Here is a 23610-nt window from a genome sequence, read left to right as displayed (position 1 = left end):
AATAGTGTAGGGGCCTGGATTTAAGTGGCAAGATTGTTCTCATTTCAGAGGGTTGGTTTGATTGCATCTCAGCTTCCCAGGAGTCCCAACCAACCCTCATCGAATTAACCATGTGCTTCTTCTCCCAGAACCTGGCATGTACCCTGCCCACTTTGGATGGGGCCTTCCTTTAGCATATTACCTCCTGTCCCCCCAACAGTGTCTGGGCTCCCTGATCCACTTTTGGGACAGCTTTTGGCCTGACATAAGGCAGGATATTTGCTTTAGGTCATCAGTATTTTAATATTTTGATGGCTATCCCTAATGTACATGAATATATTTTGGGGTATGGCACAGGGATCAAATATAGAATAGTCTGCTTTGGGTCAGCAAATTACAGAGGGGGATTTTTCATTAGACAAAATTTGTCTGTTGATGCTAAGGAAGTTAAAAACTTACTTGGAGCTGCCTGAGAAAAAGATGGTAGGTGTAAAACAAATGAAAGTTGGTAAGCTGCAACTAGTAATTTTACCTATAAAGTTAACATCAGTTTAGGTTCTTGGATATATTGCTGAAAGAGTACCTTGTTAGTGTTAAAGCAGAGGTAAGATTAACAGTAAAGGTTAACAAATGAAGAGGGACACTATCAGGGAAAGAATAAAGGTAGTAATATTGATAGTGGGATCCTCTAGAAGCTGCTCTGTGAAATACATTGATTTTGAAGAGAGGTGTAACCCATAGAATTGGAAGGAGCATAACACAATAGGAGATAGAATGAAAGGGAAGCCTGAATTGGCAGACAGGTTACTTAACTACATCCTGGAAAGTGGTTTCTAGTCCACTGGGAGAGGAAAGCCCCGTTGAGAGTGTCTGGACAAGAATTGCATATATAAGTGTTAGAAATCTTTTGCCAGTACTCTGGAAATAGTGCTCATGTTTGTTGTAGAGATTAAGTGGATAAAGCTGTTTGGTATTGCACTTTTCAGGCATTAAAGAAGCAACTACCTTTTTTAGGGAATATTTTACAGTAGAGGTTGGGTGGGCAAGGAGAAATGAAGTCATGTATTTTTATAGAAGTGCTCATGGGGAAGCACTTATATAGCACATGGGTCTTCACATGCAGCCATTCTAATAGATGCAGGGAAAGATCAGGAAACCCAGGTCCCAGACTTCTAGTCCTAACATACAGTGAGTCAAACAGCAGGTATGCCAGAATCTCAGAACTGAAATGCTTATTGGTAGCAGTAGAATCTAGTAGGACCCAAATACCTACATGCTACTGGAGCCTGTGAGCAAACACCTTTCTAAAGTTGATGGGATTTGTAGGAAATGTCCTGGTAGCAAGGCTCAAAGAACTTCCCCCAGTCATCATCCTTAATTTCTCTTATACAGGGGTTAAAAAACGCCTTCCAAAACCTATATCCCACAGGATCCTGCCATTCTGTCTTCCTACCTTCAGTAAAACCTTGGGAGGAAGGGGAAAGGTTTTCAGTAAAACCTTGGGAAAGGGGAAAGCGTCCATTGTGATTCAGATTGCCCTTAGAACGTGTGTTGTTGTTGTTTTTTTTTTTACTACTGGCTGCCTTGGTGAGATTTTTAAGTTGTAACATAACCCTTTAGGGCTTTATATGATAGGAGCTGAAAAGGTTATAAAAATAGAAGGCACCGTTTGAACGGTGGAAGAGACTTAAAGGCCCCAAACTTGGTTGTATTAATTGATGCTCTAAGCGCCTAGGTAAGAAGACAAAGGCCAGGGCTTGTGCGACCTGCTTGGCGTTGGCCTAGGAGTGGGGATGGGGCTCTTTGTGAAGTCGCGGGTTGGTGCGGGGATACAGTGCTTAGGGGGGTGCGGTACTGGGCTCTGTGCCCAGTGTAGGTTGGAGAAGGAACGGGGCAGACCCGGGGAAGTTGGAGGATGTCCGGGAAAAGGCAGGGCCGGAAGGGTGGGTTGCGAGTCCGAGAGCGCGCGGACGGGAGGCCGGCCGGGTGCACCTGCGCGGGCCGGGACTGGTGGCCGGCCTGCTGCTGCGCGGGCGGGCCTCTTGGCGCCGCGTCGGGGCTGCAGGGTGCGGGGCGCGGTGCAGGCGGCCTGGGGAGGCTCCGAGCTCCCCAGCGCGGGTCCTTCCCACTCCGGACCCGCAGCTGGACCCGCGCGGCCCGAGCCGTCCGTGCGCGCGAGGTAGGAGGCGGTGGCCGGCCCGCCCGAGGGTCCGCCCGCGGCCTGCGCCGCAGAGCTCCCCGCGACGCGGGCAGGGCCCTAGGGGCCCGCAGGGAGCGGCCATGTTGGCTTCGTCACCGAGGACGCGGGGCGGCCGGGGGAAGGGCGGCCGGCCGAGGTGCTGGGGTGACCCCGCGGGGCGCGCCCTGGCCGCCCGGAGCTCCCTGGCCCGGGGAGGGGCGGGGCAGGGGAAGCCGAGTGTGTCCTGACACACGATACCACAGTTCAGAAACTCGTCTGCGAGTGGGGAGCCTTAAAATGATTTCCTGTACGAGGGGACTTAGTGTGCCAGGCAAGCCTGGAACCCAGACGCAGGAGACGAGCAGCAGAGACCCCGGACCGCCCAGGTCTCTGCCTCTGGGGAAGAGTGTTTCCCTAAACCGCGGCACTGGAGCTTCTGGTGAGCGATGTTCCTGCTCTGTCTGTGGGGTCCATCCAGTTCTCTTGCAGGCGGGTAGGTTTCCCCGAGCCCTATGCGCTCAGGTGGGCTGCTACCAGTGCCTTAGTGTCTGTTTCTCTCTCCCCCGACTCCAGGATTCAGAAGGAATTGGCAGACATCACTTTAGACCCTCCACCTAACTGCAGGTGAGCTGCTTTTCGATTTTTTTTATCTTTAAAATTCTTCTAATCTTTACCTTGGGATTTTTCTTATTAGAAACTTTTATTCTTCGGTTAGTACTTGTTTTGATGCCAACATGTAAGTCGGGGCTGAAACGTATTAACCTGAGTAATGTTTCTATGAGCCTCTTGACAATTTCAGTGCTATGCTGAAGAGAAATAATATGTTTATTTGGAGTGAACACTTTTACATATGTGAAGTAGAACTGTAAAATTAATTTAAAGACGATGCTTGCCTAACTGTGGATCTTTGATATGTCATTAAGGATAGTGTGAAACTTCCTAGATGTTTAGGTACATTTCGGTTTAGAAAATTGCTTTGCTGTCTTAATCTGTTACTCAAGCTCTGTACTAAGTTAATAGAGCATAGAGTTCGGTCAAACACTGGGTCCTCAAGTTTATTTTATTCATATATATGAATAAATTTTGTGTTGGACTTTGGCAGACCAAAATTATATTCAGGATATAATTTGTGGCTTTGACAAAAAGATTTTATTTTGAATTATTTTACAAATTGAACCTTTTCCATAGGGGTGTTTTCCTCCATATCGCTTCACTCAGACTGTAAATGTATGTGTGTTTCAGTTTCAAACAGTTTGATTCCAACCTTTGAAGATTTTGTTGGTCATTTGGTTTTATTTAGAATAGCTGTTTTGCTACTGTTAAGTCAAGGTGGAAGACTTGATGATTTTATTAAATCAACAGTGAAGTGAGGAAAGACTTACATGTTTTAGTAGAATCATTTATTTAAGGGAGATTAATTATTCAGTTCGATTACTCCCATAGTTTAAAAATTATATATTAACATTTAACCGAATTCTCAGTTCTCGGGGTTGGCAGTGGAATAGAATGTGGGATTTCAGAAGGGTTCTAAACTTGTAGAGGTAGAAGTTACCGAAGAGAAAGTGTTCAGTGGCCATACACAGAATTTGAAATAAGCATGTGGAAATACTCGTTGAGAAGCTAAATGAAATATTTTTCTTATTAACACTGTTCTGAACTGTGGATGATGAACTCAATGGGAACTTGAATACTGCCATTTGGTTGTATATGTTCCTAATGTTGGTCAGGTGTTGGATATTTTTTGGTAAAATTTTGCCCTGTTTTGTAAGGAAAAGTCATTTGGAGTTTGAAATGCTCTTAAACTATAGTTAGTAACTGAGCTACTTAATCGTTTTGAAGATTTTTCTCATGGCTCTTAAGAATCTCTCAGGCTGTTGAGAAAGTGGAGAAATGGGGAAGGCTTTTAGGCTGTGATGTTTTCCTTTTATATTTCAGTGGAGTTGTTGAGGTGAGAGCTCTAGCTTCCTGGGATGGTGTGGAATCCATGGGCCTTCTGCACGCAGATCTGCCCTGTGTGGTTGTTGCTCATTTGGTATCATGTTTCCTCCATGTGTCTCCTTTGTGCATTCAGACAACTTTGGCTGATCCAGTTATAAAGTTTTTAAAGCATGGGTTCAAAACTAATACATCAAAACATAATGGCTTTCTTGCAAATAAGTGCAATCACACTTAAAATTATAAACAATTTGAAGGTTTTCATGGAATTAATCACTTAAAAAAAAATAGGGTAAGTGCATTTTAGTTTCACACTGCGTTAGCTCAGTTCATGTGTGAGAGCTTTGCCCTGCAGAACACTTGGACCGTTTTTAACCTTGGAAGCCGTCCTTCAAGGTGAAACCTTTGAAAAATTACCTGTGCTCAGGTGAAGCACCAACCTGGATGGCTAGTGGATGGGTGGTTGGTGGTGAGGAGCCGAACTTCGATATACTTAAACAATTTTGAAAAAAAACTCTTGGATTTCAGAGAAAATACCAGGCATCTTTATTTTCTCTCACCTCAATCTTTATACATTCTAAGAGAATGTATATTATGTTGACTTTTAAAACTAAAAGACTGCTTTATTTTCTGAGGACATTTTCTATTAGGGCTGCTTCAGTAATATGAATTACAATTCCTACTTTTGGTTGGCTGGCTAGTGTTACTAAATGTTAGGCAGTAATCCCAACATTCAGCTAACTTATATGAGTTTCATCTTTATGTTTTGTGTTGATACCTTGTGGGACTGAATTAGTATTTTAATGTATGTTATTATTTGAGATGGAAATAATTATTTTGGATATACTTTTTGAAGTCAGCTTCCAGCTAAAATGTATTCATTAATTGATATATTGAATGCAGCCCAATCAGTTTTTATTATTTTTAAAATCTTAGCATGAGAGCTTTAGCCTGGTTCTTAGGAAATTGTAATTTCATCAACTATAAATTCTATTTTGAAGGAATTAAATAATTGGCATTCAATTTATGTTATCACGGATTAATCCTTCCTAGGACTGCCTTTCTTCAGTCTCTATTTAGCAAGTGGTTTTAAATATAAACAAATTACTTTATTAAAATACAGCATTTGGCACATAGTAACCTCTCAGTAAACAGTTGTTTATTGCAATCAGTGGGAGAATTGATTTTCTTCAAGACGCTTTGCTGGTGTTCAGTAATTTTAACACTTGGCAAAATGTTTGGATTTGAAGTTACTGAACTTGAGAGAAATGCAATTGCTAAATATGTGAAAAATGTGTGAGCACATAAAGTCAAGTCTTCAGTGTTGTAAATTATGTTGAGTAGTTTTTTTTAAAGAACAAAATGCAGGTTATCTTCAGTGACCAGGTCAAAAATATTTTAAGATATTTTTTAAAAGCTTTATATTGCCATAAAAATAAATTTTTTTGGTAACTCAGCTATTTGATTATATGCATAGAGACAGATGACATAGTCTCCTACTTCATGAACTTTGTATTTGTTTGGGCCATTTTCCCCTGCATTTTGGCTTTATTTGTTAAGGAGAAAAATCGTGTCATAACTATTGCAGTGATTTCCTAGAGTATGTCCCATCTCGGGTTGTAAAGTTACGCCTTTTAGATAGATGGTGAACTCTGGGCCCTTGGAGTCAGCTTTGCAACTCTTACTTCGTTCCTACTGCCTGAGCTTTGCTAAATGGACTAGTTATAACTACGTAACTAATCTGTAGACAGTATGTCTGCACATAATAAATGACATTTTTGTCCAAGTCCTTTAAACTTAACTTGATTTTTTTTACTTGATATATTGGTATTACGAGTAGACTACTCATATAGTGAATTGAGTAAAAAGTTTGGATTTTGAGGGGAGGGCTGTTTTAGGATACAGTGTCTGAGAAGTCAAACATTTCAAGCATGGTGAAGAATAATAAATTCCTTTTATATGATTATTACATTTTGATTATTATTTTTCTATTTCCTATATATAGGAATGTAAACCTAATAAGTCATGCTTTTTATTTTTCTGAGACAATATCATGTAATCAGATTTATCTGGTTCTAAAGTTGTATAGCTAAGTCTTAATGGTACTGACACTTTCCTGAAGATGATTTAAAGGTAAAGTGAAAAGCATTAAGAGAAAATGTAATACATTTGTCTTACGTTTTCTTAACTTTGTTTTCCTTATTTACAAGGGCTGAATACCTACCTGCCTTGCCTTCCTCACAGTGTTATGAAGTTCAAATGAGATTAGAAACTGCTGTATGTGATAGATGGTGATTTTATTAGAATTGCCCATTTGGCTCCTTTCAGTAGTTCAGCTTTATTACTGACATTGCCTTTTATAGCTTGTACTTTAAATACAACTTTAAGTCATTACGCAATAATACATGAATGCATGTTTTTGAAAAGTTGTACTGCAGAAGTTGTGGAGTAAAATGTGAAAGATCCCCTTCATAACCTCTTCTGATCTTGCCCCTAGTACAGAGATGCTCAGTAAGAACTGTGTGTGTATCCCCTCTTTGAGAGAGTTTCTGTGAATTTACATTGTTGTGTTTTCCCTGTTTTGCAAAATCTCTTGGAATTGGTGGTGTTAATAATGAGATGTCAGTTTGGAAATCCCCAGCTGCAGACCTTGGAATGAAAAGCGATCCTTTCCTTTCAACAATAAGGGCTTATACATCTCATCCAAGATCAGCATGTTTTAAATGGTTGTTTTGGTATAAGAATGGGTTTAACAGAAGTCATCCTTTATAAAATCCTGTGTCTCACCTGCTGAAAAATATCCTTTTTATGTATCTTTCATTCATCTGATGTTACTAATAGTTATTAAGGATATAAATGTGACTTCACCATGAATGATGTTTTGTTTCATGGTAATTTTTTTTGGAGAATTACCACTGCAGTGTTCATGCCTTTATGTGCAGAAAGGCAGTCTTGAAAAATAGAACCTAGAGACTGGAGTGCCAACACAAAACAGCACCAAAACTAGGGTCAGGTTCCTGGAAATTAGATCACCTGGAGCCCAGATGAGTGGGAAGGAAGGAAATCTGTCTAGAAGTGAGTCGCTTACTAAAGAAGTAGGGACTCTGTGGCTGTTGTGTTTATCACAAGACCATGTATCTGGATTAGAAAATCATTCTGCCATTGTTCCTCAAAAAGCTAAACAGAATTACTGTGTCACTTCGCAGTTTCACTACTAGTGAAAGGATTGATACCCCAAAGGATTGAAGACAGGGACTCAGATTCATGTCAGTGTTCATAGCATCCATGATAGCCAGAACATGGAAACAGCCCAGGAGCCCTTTAGCAGATGAGTAGATAAAATGTGGTGTGTATACACACATAGAAATATTATTCAGCCATAAAAGGAATGAAGTTCTTTTAAAAAAGGAATGTTGCAATGTGAATGATCTAAGAATGTTCTAAGTAAAATAAATCAGACACGTAAGGACAGGTATTGTATGATCCTACTTAACATGAAATATCTAGGATAGGCAAGTTATTCATAGAGACAGAAAGATTAGAAGTTTCCAGGTGGGGGGAAGTTTCCTAGGGGGAAGAGAGTAGGAGGAGTTATTTCTTAATGGACACAGAGATTCTATTTGGGGCAATGACAGTTTTGAAAATAGTGGTGATGGTTGTACAACATTGTGAATGTAATTAATGGTACTGAACTTTACACTTAGAAGTGGTTACAATGGCAAATTCTGTATTAAATATTTCACTGCACCCTAAAAATAAGGTAAAAACAACAAACAAAACCTGTACCACTGTTAAACTGTCTTAAATATTTTGAGGAAAAAATGCTTATAGCTTAAGAGGCAACACTTACAGTTTTTAGGGCTTCTTGTAAAGGATACTAGTATTAAATTTCTGTCACAGACCTTGAGTGCCTATCATGTATGAAGTCGCTGCCTTCAAGTACATTGTCTAGCAGGGGCAGTAAAAAAAATACATGCACAGATTTCGGATAATACTTGAAAACATGAATATTATTTGGAAATGCATGTAACATGTTATACAGATTCAATGGAGAGAGATTATTTTGATCTGGGCATGAAGGGTTGTGGCTGGAGCACTTAATGATCGGGAAGGCTTCATGGAGGAAATGAGAAGTGGGGTGGGGAAGAGTAAGGGGCATCTGTGAGGAAACAACACAAGCAGAGACAGAGCAGAGGAAAGGCAGTAATAGGGACTAAACCTGCAGCAGAGAGTAAGAAAGAGTGGGAGGATAAACAGTGGACCTTATTGTCAGGCTGAGCCTTTGCATTTCACTTTATGGATACTGGAGAGTCATTGAAACCTTTGCGGGGCAGGAGAGTTATCCAGTTGGAGCCGAGCTTTGGATAGAGACAAAGCAAGGGCTGAGGGAGCTCTGTGCCATCTAGGGGACTTGAGAATTGCTGCAGCAGTCAGGTGGGAGGCCAGGGCAGCCTTGGGGGACAGGTGGTGGGCCTCACGGAGAGGAGAGGGAGGCAAAAAGCAGTGAAATCCAGAGAAGTTGGCTACTAATTTAGATATGAAGACTTGAAAGGGGTCTGAGGTGTTTTGGTGTTGGGGAAATAACGTTGGTGCATTTAACATAAGTAGATAAGGCAGGAAGGTTGAACTAGCTTGATGGAAACAGAGAGGAGATGGTGCTTTCAAGGTTTAATTATTTGCTTTGTTAACCATATATAATGGTTAGCATATTGCTGCCGCTTAGTAGGCCCTCAATAATTGCAATTTGATTATGTATTGAATCTTATTATTAATTAGTCTTTGAACTCTCAGATCTCCCTGGCCTAATTTTAGATTAGATTAGACAAACAAACTCCCTAAAAGACAGGGACCATGATTTCTGTCTTTGAGTCTCATCCTACTTGTGTTTTCCCCTAACTTTTTAGTTTGAAAATTTTCAAAGCTACAGAAAAATTGAAGGGATAATAGAGAACATCCATCCTTCGTCCTGCATCATCAGCTGTTAAAATTTCAGTGTTTGTGTTTTCTTTTCTTCCCTTGATGTTTTGCAGAACCATTTGAATGTGGGCTGCAGGCATAACAGTGCTCCTGTGTGTAGGTGTGCAGGCATTGAGTCTGAGGTGGGCTGCCAGGGGTGCTGAGGCTGGACCAGCTTTGGGAGTCCACCTTAGATTTGGAAGTTGATGACAGTTGAAGTACACTTGATTGCAGGGGGAAGAGGAGACTTGAGAATTGTGCCCCTGTGTCTACAAAGGAAGGATGGGAAAATGAAGAGCACCCGGAGAAGGAAGCAGCAGAGTTAGGAGGGGCTGCAAGCCCTAGCGGAGGCCAAGGGAATTTTTTCTTTGGGCTTCAAAGTATCAAGTATATTTTGTAGGCTGAGAGGAATAAGCAAGTAGAGAGGGAAAGTGTGGAAAGGGGAGAGTAATTTTTTTTTTTTATGCACTGGACTGCAGTTTGTGAGCAATAAACGGGTTTTATTTATTTATTTATTTTGGTATCATTAATATACACTTACATGAGCAACCTTGTGGTTACTAGATTCCCCCCATTATCAAGTCCCTGAGAGTAATGTTTTTTAAATACATTGTAGAGAAGGTGATAGGGTATGGAATTGAGGTCCGAAGTCGAGAGCACATTTAGAAAGCTGGAGCCTGGAACTTTTATATGATAGACTGACAGTTTCTAGAGGATCAGAAGCCTTTTTGGTCCTTGAGTAACACTTCAGCTACTTACATGGAAGTGAAAAAAAGCAACATCTGTAGCCAGTAGTATTTGGTTTGTTCTTTCCCGGTAGACTTAAGTTCCTTGAGAGCAGGAGTTATATCTTTGCTTCCCCACATAGTGTCCCAGAAAAAGGAGATAGCAATACGTATTTGTTAAAACACAAACACAAAAACCTAATTTGGGTCTGATGGTTTAATGGAACGTCTTCATTACCCTCTTCAGAAAATAATGGAAAGAGCTGGGGAAATCGCTGCCGCGTTTTACAGCTGTCCATTGCTGGCAGACGGAGTTGGCACTAAGCAGTTTGGCAATTTTCACCTTCCCAGAATCACAGAGGAGCTCTGGACTGCAGTGTCATGCAAAAGACGGGATCAGTACTGCAGGCAAGACTGAGAAGGTGTTGGAAGAAAATATCATTACCTTTGGTTTGCATGTTTTGACTTTCTAAGATTACTGTTTGCCAACAAGTGAGCATGAGGTTTAGGGATGTGCTAAGTCAATTGGACTTCCTAGAGATGTTCCCCCTGAATCCAGATAGTTGGTTGTGTTAGAGATGCTGGCACCCGTCTGAGGTATCTGACACATTCCCCATTAGCAGTGGAGTGAAACAGGGTTTCATAATAAGTCCATTCTTGCTCAGCCTCTCTGATGCAGCCATGCTCTGAAGTGAAACAAAAGACCTAGTAACTGGTGTCAGAATATGCTGCTAATCCTCTGGGAACTTCCTATTCTTTAGGCTGAGAAGCTCATCAAAGCACCTTGCTTGAGAACTGCAATCCAGGAACTGCTGTATGCTAATGGCTGTTTTCTTGAAACATGCATGAGAGTGATTATGGATTGCTCGGTTGGGTCCATGCCACACTCCATATACGACAAATCTGTGGAAGGCCAAGGTGATGTCTCACCCCAGTCAGGAACGTCCTACAAAGCCAAGAGTTTCATGTGTAGAACATAACTGGAAACAGTCACTGGTTTTGTCAGGATCAGTGCTGCAGACAAGACTGAGAAAGTGTTGGATGAAAATATTAATACCTTTGGTTTGCATGTTTTGTGAGAAGTTTAACAGTGCAGTGAGAGAGAACATTGGGGTGAGGTATGGGGGTTACTTTGAGGAGGTTTAAGAAGACATTTAGGCAAAGACCTGAAAGATGAGAAGAAAGGAGATAGCCTCATGGAAGGTACAGGGAGAACATCCCAGACTGAGGGCAGCAGAGGTCCTGAGGCGGGGAGAGCCATGTGGTGCAGGATCTTGTAAACCATGGCAGAAAGCTTGGATTTCATTCTAAGAACAGTGGGAAGCCACTCAAGGTTTTGAAGCAAGGAATATCATTTCAGTAATGATTTAGAGGTCTTTTCCCACCCTTTTTGCTGTGGAAGATAGCTGGGAGGAAGGCACATGTGGAAGAAGGGAGCCCAGAGAGGAGGATACTGCTCTGTTCCAGGCAGCTTGGTGATGGTAGCTAGGATTAAGGTGGTAGTAGAGTAGGATTAATGGGATTAAGACACCTGGGCCTATTGATGGGTTACTTATGGAGGTTGAGAGAGGTGGGCTCAAGAATGGCTCCAAGTTTCTGTGGTTTTAGCATTTCGGTAGGTGATGGACCATTGACTGATAGGGAGAAGACAGATAGGCTCTGTGTGTGGTGGGGGGGGAGAGATGAGGGCAGCATAGAAAATTAGTCCTTTCTGGATAAGTTAGGTTTGAGATCGATGCCAGTGAGTCATCCACATGAATGTGTCAAGATAAAAGTTAGCTACAGGTAGTTGGAGCTCAGAGGAATGTGTTGAACTTGAGATACATACACATTTGGGGGTATCTATATAGAGGCTCTGACATGTCTGGCGAATGCCTCTAGCTCTTCTAGAGAGGAAAAGTGTAGGAAGAAGGGGGCCCAGAAGATGACAGAAAATGTCCAATTCAGACATGGACATTTATCATTAGAGGTTGTATAGACTGAAGGAGAAGGCAGCAAGGGAGACTAAGAGGTGGAAGGCAAATCAAGAGCAGCAAGTGGAAAGTGTTTTGAGGTACAGTGATCATCAACTCTGACACAATACTTTGAGGTGGAAAAAGATGACCAGCAAGTAGCCATTGGATTTTACCATTTCCAACTTGTTGGTGACCTTCATTAAGATCTCATGTTAGAGGGATGATTTTCAGGAAGGAAAGGATGTTTATATGTGTTCTTCTTCCCAATTAAAATAATTTATTGTGTTTATCCAGGGACGTGATTTGGTATTACCAGATTTTTACACTTAGGGCAAAATTTGTTAACCTTGTGTGTATTATTTTTATTGGGAGAGTGTCTGTCATTTTCAATGGATTCTTGAAGGATTTTGGGGGAAGGTTTCCTCTCCTCATCCCCCACCTGAAAAGGTTAATTTGTGCTTTTCTAGATTTAAGTCCATTGTGATCTTTATGGCTAATGTAGTATGGATACCATCTCCTAACCACTCATAATGCTTTTTTCTCTATGGGACTATATCTCAGTTTTTTAAGGTGATTTATTGGAATTGGCTTTATAAAATTTTATTTCTTAGCAGACTTTGCTAGAACACATTTATCCTAAGGAAAAGGAGATTATTAAGTTGGTATACATCAAAGACTCCAAAAGAAAACATTTGTTTTATAACAAGCACCCAAGAGGATTTTTTATAAACACCAAAGATAACTTTCGTCTAACCTAAGTAAATATTTCAAAACAAATGTGTGTTAAGTGATTGTAGTAGCAGCGTGTGAGCAGAGACTGGCCGTACAGAAAGCACACAGTGCTGTGTTCTTTCGGAGTGTGGGAGACTGCTTTGGCTTTGCCCCTGTGTCTGAGCAACCCTTGTGAAAGTGTTCAGCACTGGTACCTCCATTCTTCAGCTAGATCTGTGTCCCCTCAGGAAGTGGTCCTTCTTTGTAGCGTAGTATCCTAAGATGTTTTCACACCCAAAGTGTGTTTATTATAAAGTAAACATTGTCAAGTGATACGGACCAGACCTGAAATAAACCGTATGTCCAGGACACAATTCTTATTAGAACTGAAATTCGAAGTTGGTTTCTATTCTTCTGCCTGGCCATATTCCTGGATTCTATGTAGATGTAGGGATTTCAGCTACATTTTACTGCAGTTATTTACATTTACATATATTGGGAGGAAATTCTATATTGTAGGACCTGCAAGTTAAAACACGATTGTGAAAATGAAAATAATGTACAAAGCTTTTAAGATCTTGAGCCCCACATTAATTTTTTAGGGGAATCTTGTAGTTAGAAAGACTGGATGTGCCCTTCTCTGTTCCTGTGTCCTATTTGTTATAAGGTGTATATCGAAAAGTGAATTTTATCCGTTCTCTTCACTCTGTAGCCTGATGGCTGCGGCTGTGTTTCTCATTTTCTTTTACCAGAGTCAGTCTTAAAACCTTTCTACATTTACTGGTTTGATATAGTCCAGCTCTCATTGCTTCCAAAAATTCAAACTTCTCAATCTAGTAGTAAGCCGTTTCAGAGCAGAAGTGCCGCTGGTATTTGACAATCCCCCAATGTACTACAGGGTTTGAGGAGGACAGCATTTGCTAATTGTCATTTGACCTGGAGGGGCATATAAAGAAATACTATCCTGTTGTTTAACAAGTCAAATCTCAGGATACCCATTGACCTTACTTCAGGCTAAATTTGCATTTTCCTTTCTGGTTGAAATCTTCGTCAATTCACTTTTGCATTTCTGGCTGTCTCACACAGTAGGGTACCTCCTCCCCTCCCTGTCTCTTCAAGGAAAAAAGGTTAGCTGTTTGGAGAAAAGGAAAAAAAAAATTAGCTTTCAGTAATTTCTTCTGGACGTGCTTACCTGAGCCAGAAAACAGTTTGCGACAACTGACTTTTTAAGGAAGAGGTATGATTGTGTGTATCCAGATCATATATATAGATTGCTGTTGGCCTAAACTTTGAAGGTACGATTCATTTGCCAGCAGGTATATTTCCAAGGCTGGTAGATTAGCAATTATGGTCCTTGAATGAGTTTTAAAAATATATAACATACTGAACATACCTCATTTGCATCATGAGAATTGTCTATACTAATAACAGATTTTTGTTTGTTCCAGTGTTCCAGTTGAGTCATATTACTATTTGGAGGTGTCCTGAGGTCTGGCAGGGTTTTCAGTGACTCAGCTGGGGTGATTCAGCGCAGTCTCCTACCTGCCCCACCTGTGTTCTCTGTCACTGTGACCCAAGCTGAGCAGTCCAAGTTGTTGAGCACACGGCCAATACTCTTCGTCTGTGCATGCCCTGGCTTATTCCACTCTGTGACTCTTTGACTTAAGACAGAGCTATAACCAGCCGCTCCTCACCGTGTTCAGCTGCTTACTCTGACATTAACTGGGCATTTCCTGTTGTGCCAGGTACTGCAGGTAGAGCAGTGAAAAAAGGCAGTGTCCCTGCTTTCATGTGGTGGGACAATTTAAGAAAATACAAAAGTGATTTCGGATAACAGTACTAAGAAATTTAAATGGGGGGAACGGCAGAGTAGGACCAGGCAGGTTGGGGCATTGGTAGATGCCATGCTGGGAGCTGACCCTGAATCATGACAAGGACCTGGCCACGAAGAGGGCGTTTTAGGCCAGAAGACAGCAAATAGAAAGCCACTGCATGTGGAAGACCAGTGCGGTAAACTGAGAGCGAGGATGAAGGGTAGGAAGGAAGTGAGGTAGGCAGGGGTCAGACTTGATTCATTTCTGCAGAAAGCCATTTCCAAGTTTTAAGTGGTGGAGGGATATACCACTATGCTTGACCTGTACTTGAAGAATATCTCACATAAAATTTCCAAGTTAGAAAAAAGGAGTTTATGGAGATACTCTTTGTAAAAATGTGGGTTTTGTTTTTTTGTTATTTGCTTTAGGAACAAATTCACTGACATTTCTTTACATGGCATTTCTCTACATAGCATTTCTCTTACATCTAGATATCTGTGTCTACTATATCTAAAATTTTTGTGAACGGTAAAGGCATACTACCCAAAACTGTGTCTGAACCTATGAAGGGGGAGGTGTCACTGTACTCACCTTGTCTGGACTTAATAGTTGAGTAAAAAGTCAGAACGGTTTGTTACGCATATATGGTGTTCAGAGCCAAGAAGAGCTACTGTCAGTTGTCTGGTAGTCCGTTTGCCTGGCTCTCTGACTGTCCACCGTAAGGGAAGATGGCCTGCGTCTGCCACTGTGGAAGCACCAGGAGCTCAACTTTCAGTTTCTTCAGAGCAGGAACAGCAAATGAGAGCCTGTGGAAGCCACGAGGGACCCTTAGTGCTCTGGGAGGCAACTTGCTGCATCTCCCAGTTCCCCCGTGGTAACCTGTGTGTGATACTTAAAAAATGTATCTCTGCCGTGTGAAGCCCCAAGTCTGTGTGGGCTATAGAGACTATTAGAGAGAGAGAATGCCTTCCGGTTCCCTGGATTCGGTGGTGATTTGTGGAGTCATAATTTCACTGTAAGTTTTCAGTTATGGTCACTGAAATATTTGGACTAGAGGGGACATGTAGGCAAAGATGGGTGATAAGGCTTATTAGCAGGTAGGAGTAGTGATATAATCATTCTTAGGTACATATTTGAAACTTTGGTTACTACACTTTTTTTTTTTATGCTATAGAAATGACTTATAGAATGAAATGTGATACCAGCATCTCTTAATAAATGATTACAGGAGGTTTGGGGTTGCACTAATAGGAAATTACATCATTTCTTACAGAAGGGTAATTTTTCTTACTGAAGGACCAGTTTCTCATGATTTTTTCCCCTGAGCTAATAATAAACAGCTAAGAAAGGGGCCCCTAGGAAACATTTTTTTCACTTCTCCATTATATAAAAAGTTATACATGTCATTCAAAATTTATATGGTATTCAGAATCCTCAAGGGCACAAAGTTTCAGTGTAAACGTAACATTTACTAATAGGGGTATAACACCAATAATACAAAATAATCAAAATACAGAAAACATCAAATAACTTTATATTTGACTTTGAAATGAATTTTGGTAATTATATCGTAAAATGATATGAATGTGTCCAATATCCTGGGTATTCACTGTATACAAAATAATGAAGCAAAAGTGGAAAACCTGATATATGATGCTCTGGACAACTCTTTAGACATAGTGTATGTTTTTTGCTTCATCTTATGTGCTGTGGAGATGTTTAAAATAGAATAAAACTTAATAATGATAGTGGCTAACCTTATGTCAGTATGATTGTTATTCTCATTGTACAGATGAGGAAGAGAAACTTAAAATGGTTATGTAGCTTGTCCAAGGTCACTTCACTCTTACGTGGCAAAGCTGGTATTTAGGGTCTGGCCTTCAAAACCTATATGCCTAACCATTATGTTCTACTGCCTCTTGGAGTAGCTCTATGAATTGTAGATCTTGCTTCAAGTTGTTGCCTGTTAATTTTTACTCAGCAAAACTCTAATTTAAAAAGATTATATTATGATTAAGCTGCTGTTTTATTTTTTCATCAGAGTTTCTGGCCATTTATATGTTCTCCAACATAGGTTTGATCATTGTGGTATTCCTCTTTTAAAAATCTGAGACCTTAGGATTAAGTGTCCCAAATTCTTTGTATGCTATATAAATCACTTGCAACCTGATTCCAGTAGAGTATATCCCCATCTACTTACTTCTCCCCCCGTAACTTATTATATTCAGTGAACTCTCTAGAATGTCCCTTCTCCCAGTTTCTACCCTTATTTTTCTTCAAAGCGAAGATAAAAATGATTCACCCCACACAGTTCTCTCCATGTCCTGTGGCACTTTGTTCGTACCTTTTTACAAACATTTACCACATTCGGTTACAGTTATTTCTGTCACTCCCAACAGACTAAACTCCTTAAAATCTGATTGTTTTATTTTTATTTCTTACACATAGCATCAGGAGATGCCTACAAAGTTTGCATGATTCCTGAAACAAAGTACAGTCTTTGATTAGGGGTGGCTGGGTAAATGCTACCAGTGCTTCTCTTTAGAGGCTCATATCAGTCATTGAGAAATTAGTCAAGTTGATGTGATTAAACCACGAAGAGAGTCAGTTTTAATCTTTTGTTGGTAACAAGTTTTTATTTTATGTAGGTGTAATATTTAGCCTTAAGGTTTTAAATACAGGTTTAATTTTTACGAAAATATGTAACATACCTAGTGATTTACAATTCAGATCAGTTTTACAACATGAGCAGAGGGGATCATTATTTGGATATCTGCCAATGCTAGTTGAGGCGTTTGCTGGAGTTGCTGCATTAGAGAGAGATGTAAGTTACTTCTGCAGTAAATTGTAGAGTTTAACAGCCACCATCAGGAAAAAAAAGACTCGAAAATTTTTATTTGAAATTGTAAGCTTGAGCATTTATGTGTGTGTGTGCACGGTGCTGAATGAAATTGTGTGGAGATAAAAGTGTGACATGCTCTCAACAGAAAATGACATAAAACAGGTAGTGAATAAGACCTTGTATATTAAGGTTCATTAGTGACCTTAAATATAAATCTGTCGATGATTTTTAAATTTTTATCATAATTCCCTCCAGACTAAAGCTGCCCTGTGACGGCAGTGCTTCCCAGGCTTGCCCGTGCCTGGGCCTGCCGGAGGTGAAGCGCCTCACTGACTTTCCCTAGTGGGGGAGGAGGAAATGTGTTTGGGGGCTGGGCTGGGGGGCGGAGGAAGGAAAGCCCCCCGACCTTGATGACAAGCCTGAGGGGCAGTCCCTCACTGCCTCTTTCCTTCCTTGAGGTGCAGTGAGGGGAAGCGGTTCTGAAGGGGAGGGCTTCCTGATTGAGGGAGTTGAAGGGTGAGGTGTGAAGAATGGGAAGTGAGCTTCTGAGAGGAGGTGAAGACAGAAACTGAGGAAGGAAATGGGGTCTAGACAAGAGATTACCTGTTTCTTGAGGTTAGAAATGGGGTCTTGTTTGTTTTTCCTCAGAAGCTTAATATGCTAGTTGGTGCAAATAGGAAACATCTGAAAGGAGAGGAGCAACTTCTCCAGGGAGTTTGTGACCATGAGCATGGATTGCTTAGCTCTGCTCACCTGGGTTCTTTGAGGAGGAGCCCGAAGTTTGCTGTTATTTCAGAATTTCTGTAGAAAAGTCCTGGTGCTATAGTAGTATTGAAATGCTACATGTTTCCTTCCTCCTCCTCTCTTTTTATATCTAGCTAGTGTATACCTGGAATTTTAAAAGATATTTTTGTCAAAATATCTTTGGAAAAAATAATATATGTATCATTACAAAAAACGACTTCCTGGTCCTTTAAAACCCTCTGTTTTTTAAAACTGAGGTGTAGTTGACATAGAATATTAGTTTCAAGTGTACAACATAATGGTCCCATATTTGTATGTATTGTAAAATCACCACAGTAAGTCTAGTTGACACACTAAACTGTGTCTAGAGGACACAGTTATCCTCTGTCCCCATACAGTCATGGAATATTTTTCCTGTGATGAGAACATTTAAGATTTACTCTCTTAGCCCCTTCTTCTGGGTGAGCACAGGAAGTGGCTTCTTGAGGTGGAGATGCTTCCTGGTGAAGATGCTGTGGAAGTTGTTGAAATGACAACAAAGGATTTAGGATATTACATAAACTTAGTTGATAAAGCAGCAGCAGGGTTTGGAAGAGTGACTCCAATTCTGAAAGAAGTCTTACTGTGTGTAAAATGCTATCAAACTGCATCACATGCCACAGAGAAATCCTACATGGAAGAAAGACTCAGTCCATGCAGCGGACTTCATCGTGTTACTTTAAGAAATTGCCACAGTCACCCCACCCTTGAGTAAGGACCCCACCCATCAATCGGCACCCATTGACAAGGAGGCAAGACCCTCCTCCAGCAAAAAGATTACATTTCCCTGAAAGCTCAGATGATGGGTAGCGTATTTTATCAAGAAGTATTTTTTTTTTTAAGAGGGCATCTCTCATATTTATTGATCAAATGGTTAACAACAATAAAATTCAAGAAGTATTTTTTGACTTAAGGTATGTGCATTGTTTTTAAAGACAAAATGCTGTTCACACTTAACAGACTACAATATAGTGTAGACATAACTTTCATATGCACTGGGAAACCAGAAAATTCATCTGACTTGCTGTATTGCATGGTCTGGAATGGAGCGCACAATACCTCCTCTCAGATATGCCTGTTAGAAGTAGGAGGAAGACTAAATACTGGAGTTGGGCAGGCTTGGGCTTTGGTCGTGTGGAAGCCACTGTGAGAAAACGCCGGTGCCAGAGCCTTGGATTACCTGGCCCTGCCCGCCTCCTCCCCCTTACGTACTGCTCTTCTCCATTCCCCTCGCTGTGGCACTGGCCCTGTCTGAGGGAGGCCTCACTGCTGCTCTCTCTCTTTATCCTGCCCTAGGGAGACCCAGGTGGTTGGCCACGGTTGGAGCCTCAGCAAATCACAGCGTGAGATCCTCCCCCAGTTGCTGGCCATGGAACAACCAAGCAGTAATGGCTGACTCCATCCAGTTCTGGCAGTTCCTGGGGGTCAGGGTTTGTTCGGAGGGCTTTAAATGTTGAAACTCATTTGAAATTAAACCATCCCCGTTGGTAGGTACTCTCATCCCCTTTTAACAGGTGATGAAATGAAGGCGTGGGTTACACGGAGCCGAGGAAGTGGAGGAGCCCAGGCAACCTGGGTCCAGGGCCTGTGTCCTCACCCACTTCTCCCTGGGGAGAGGCAGGGATTCAGCAGATGCCTCTTTGTGTTACTTGTTAAGACTTTTTGGTTGCATGCAACAAAAGTCTAATTTTAACTCACTGAAATTTAAAAAGATGAGATTGTTGTAAGACTATGAGAGTATGTGACTGAGAACCCGAGAACGGAAATAGTGTGTGTACCAAGAACACCAGGAGCTAGTAAATAATAATGGAATTTGAGTTTCTCAGTACTCTAAGCTCTGTGAGAATAGGGCCCATGCCAGCATCCTAGCACAGTGCTTGGAAAATGGTCACTGCTCAAATGTTTGCTGAGTGAATGAAAGAGTAAACAAACAATTTTCCTGAAAAAGGAACTCATAAAAATAGAATTCAGTTTTCTGGCCATTGTCCAGGGAATGGCATAGATAGACATAGTCTGTTGGAAGAGAACATATGTTTTAGCAAGGGAGAAGGGGACTGTATTTTCCTGGGGTGGGGAGACCTACAAGGAAGATTATTGAATATTAAAGTTTAACTGTAGAGCACCACATCCCCTTTTGTTTCTCCTTTACTGTATCTTTCCTTTTTCTCCCCCTTTTCCTGAATGCGTGTGTGTCTAGGTACATGTGACAATATCTTCCTTTTATTTTCTGTAACTCCTTTCTCTCTCTCAGCAGAGTATAAAATGGAGTTATTTTTTGTTTTGTATTTTTTAAGTACAAGTTTTTTGTTGTCTGTTCCCAACCTGAAAAATGAGTGGTGCATGGGGTGTGCCTCCCTTGCAAGTGAGCCGTTTGATAGTCATCTATGAAAAAGGATGTAATAGCCTGTCCCACTAGGGAGGATTTGTTTCCAGACACCTTTGGAAGCAGCTACATTAATGAATTTAATTTGATTCATTATTTTAGATAATAGGTTGTTTTCCCAATTTTTAGAACATTAACAGAGTTAGGTTGGAAGATACCAATAAACAGTGATTCAGAAAGCCATCTGAGGTCCGAAAGCCATCCCTGCAGCAGCAAAGGGGTGCGTGTAACGCTTGGAGAGAAGGAAGTTGGGAAGTGGGGCAACGTTAGCAGAGCAATAGGAGGGTAATTCTTATGTTTTCAGCAAATTTTGTTATCTAAGTAAAGAAAATTAGAGGCATGACTGTAAAGAGAAAGGCTGAAGTACAATGCCAAAAAGTTCTATATCAGGCACCTCAACTTTGGATAGATGACTTACCAAGGTAACTCTTGGTCCATGTGCAGACATTTTTTGCAGTGTTGTCGGGCAAGGCCTCTCCAGCTCACTTAGGAGCCCACACAGCTTCATTAGTACCTAGTCATGCAGTTACTGCAGCTCTAAGTAAGGCTTGCTTTTGAGTCTCACAAATGAGAATCCAAATCTTAACTCCCCTTTTAGGCTCTGTAACCTTGGGCAGATCACTTAACCTCTTGCAACTTTATTTTCACATAAACTGGGGCTAATAACCCTAGGTAAACAACTTGTCACCATTAGAGTGTTTTCTAAAACATGTCATATTATTTTGCTTTTTCTCTTAAAATCTTTGCTGACCCCTTCAGGAACCCCTGCTGCATGTCTCATCACCCACACTCTTCTGTATTCACTGCTAACCTCCCTTCTGCCAAGTCTGCTGTTCGCTTTGAGATTAGAAACTGGATAAGTTTTGCCTTAGAATTTTATTTTATATATCTTTTAACTTAAAACGTTATATAATGGAAGAATTCACTTTGGGGAAAATTTCTTTAAATATGACGGTATCTGGATGCCCACTAAATATTATGCCCATATCTTTTTAGTTGTGAGTCAGTATGTCTTTACCTAATAGATAAGCAGAACAACAGACCAGGAGCTGTACCTGTTTCTTTTCTAAGTTTGTCATGTGTGAAGAGGACATATTTTAAAACTCAGTTTTGTGGGGTAGCTATGGCCAGGCATAGATAGGAGTTTGGAGTTTCCTAAGGTCTTTGACTTCTGCCAGGTCTCTTAAAAGCTTTAAAAAGGAGATGCACAGGCTCCTTTCCCTCCATGTAAGTTACGGAATTTCTTTCTAAAATTAAAATAATTTACACTGAATTTTGTTTGAAGACTTGTGTTATTCTCTGGAATGTATACAAATCAATGTGAGGAATCACTGCTCCAATGGATAATATTTAAAATTTAGAAAAAGTACATAGAAAAAAATACTGGCCGAGCTGCAAAATGTTTTAACATTTTTAGATTTTGCATATTGATATACTTACTTAAAGTAATCACTTAAAGCAGTCTAACATTAAATATTATATGTGTAGTGCAGTGGTTTCCAACCCTGGCTGCTGTCTCAGTCATACACAGTATGTTTTAAAAACACAGACACCAGGGCTTACCCCATGGAATCGTCCTCTGCAGAGAAGGCTCAGACCCATGCAGTCAAACAAAACATGGGAGCCTGGGGTCAGAACTAAGGAAGCAGTGTGTTATTTTGCATAGAGTATACCTCTGCTCCTAACTTCGGTTTTTATGAGATGAGCATAAATTATTAAAATAAAAAGATAGTCATTCAATTTTAGAAATTTTTTTTCTTTATTTTTTAGACTTCTAGAAGGAAAACCTGAGGGTAAAAATGAGTATGACTTTATCAATTCAGAATCATTGTTTGAAGAACACTGGTGAATTGAGCCTGCATGAAATTTTAGCATGGTGGTCTGTCCATAATCTACAGATATAATCCTCAAAATAAAAGGTTCATTTCAAAGTAATAGCTTTAAAGACGCTAGGAATAAAGGGAGAGGGTTTCAGCATGTTTCCTCCGAGTTTTAAGCTATTTCTAATAACCTCAGCTGCTGTTTTTATGATTTAGTTGTAGTGCAAACAAATAATATATTTCAGAAATAAGTTTTGAGCTACTGATGTTAATACATTTTATGCTGCAAGAGTCTTTTGGAACAATAACTGTTTAGGATATAGGTGAAATATGTTCAAACAGCAAGAACTAAAGCATTTTAAAATCTTGGGAGTAAGTTTTTCAAGCAGTCTTTGTAACTAAAGTAAATAGGAATGTTTAAAATGAGTATTGAGCTAATAAAATGAGCTATGTCACTTACTGCTCACTTTTCACATATAATGTATTTACTCTATAAACATCAGATACCTTTCATGTGTCAGGTACGGTACTGGGGAATACAGGTAAACAAGGCAGACTAGGTTCAGGCCCTGTCGGAGCTCTTACTCTAGGTGAGCAGAGGATTTTAAACAAGAAATGGCTCTAAATTTTACTTTAAAAACTGCACAATGCTTCAGTTCTACTGGTCAGAGGCAACTCTTTTGTTCTTTCTCTAAAAGAGCAATAATTGGCTTTTTTTTTTTGGAAATTTTAGAGCTGAAAGGGAACTTAGATCTAGTTCAATTCCTTATTGAGATCTGAAAGCACTCAGATCTAGGGAGGTGATGTGACTTTCCTAAAATGGCACAGTGGATGACTGGTATGCTGGGAGTAGAACACCAGTCTTCTGATTCCTACCTGTGTATAACACATGACAGAGGGACAAAACAGGATCATTGCCCAGAATCTACTCATTCAGCAAATTATTATTCTGCTTTATGCCATCTATTTGCTAGATGCTGGGATTACTCAAAATGAAGAAGATAAAGCTCTTACCGTTAAGTAGTTCACAGTCTAGAGAGAAAGATGGGCGGTTGAAAAAATCTGTAAGGGAGTTAACTTGTTTAGCATATTAAGGTGACTAGTTCTCTAATCAGACTGAGAAAAATCCTAGCTCCCCACTTAATAGATATGTAAATTTGGGAGGAACATAAATCTCTACCTCAGTTTTCTTATCTCTTATCTGTAAAATGGAGATAAAAATGCTTACCTCAGAGGTTTTTAGGATTTAAAAATATATTGCATGTAAAGCACTTGTAACAGGTTGTGCTCGTAAGTAAGCCCTCAATATGTAATAGCTATTATTACTACAAAAAAAGCATTCTTTAAAAGACGTTGCTGTTCTTTTTCCTTCCTCTTCTACAGATGAGGAAGTTCAAGCAAAAAGAAGTTATGTGGACACACAGCTAGAAAGTTTGGAAGCCAGGATTTATAAGTGGGGGATCTAACCAAGTGCTTTCTGTTCATTTAGATTTAGGGGCTGAGCCAGAGAGTGTGTTTCAAACCTACC

The 23610-nt window shown here is 40.4% G+C and overlaps 1 protein-coding gene across 2 annotated transcripts in view; it reads left to right on the top strand.

Annotated features, from left to right (window-relative positions):
• The window catches only part of LOC118912754 (ubiquitin-conjugating enzyme E2 E1), a 107367-nt gene that overhangs the window by 2320 nt on the left and 81437 nt on the right, over nucleotides 1–23610 (top strand). Inside the window, exons 1-2 of one of the 2 annotated variants that reach the window (XM_057491932.1) lie at nucleotides 1552–2597; nucleotides 2732–2782. In XM_057491932.1, the coding sequence (XP_057347915.1) occupies nucleotides 1895–2597; nucleotides 2732–2763 (735 nt within the window). In that variant the 5' untranslated portion in view covers nucleotides 1552–1894 and the 3' untranslated portion in view covers nucleotides 2764–2782. Of the gene's footprint in view, nucleotides 1–1551; nucleotides 2598–2731; nucleotides 2783–23610 lie in introns of those variants that run through there. The other variant, XM_036886172.2, reaches the window with a different exon arrangement.

Source organism: Manis pentadactyla, chromosome 14 (assembly GCF_030020395.1).
Source record: "Manis pentadactyla isolate mManPen7 chromosome 14, mManPen7.hap1, whole genome shotgun sequence".
Lineage (NCBI taxonomy): Eukaryota > Metazoa > Chordata > Mammalia > Pholidota > Manidae > Manis > Manis pentadactyla.
The sequence above is the reverse complement of the archived record's forward strand: the minus strand, read 5'-3'. Positions and strand labels throughout refer to the sequence as shown.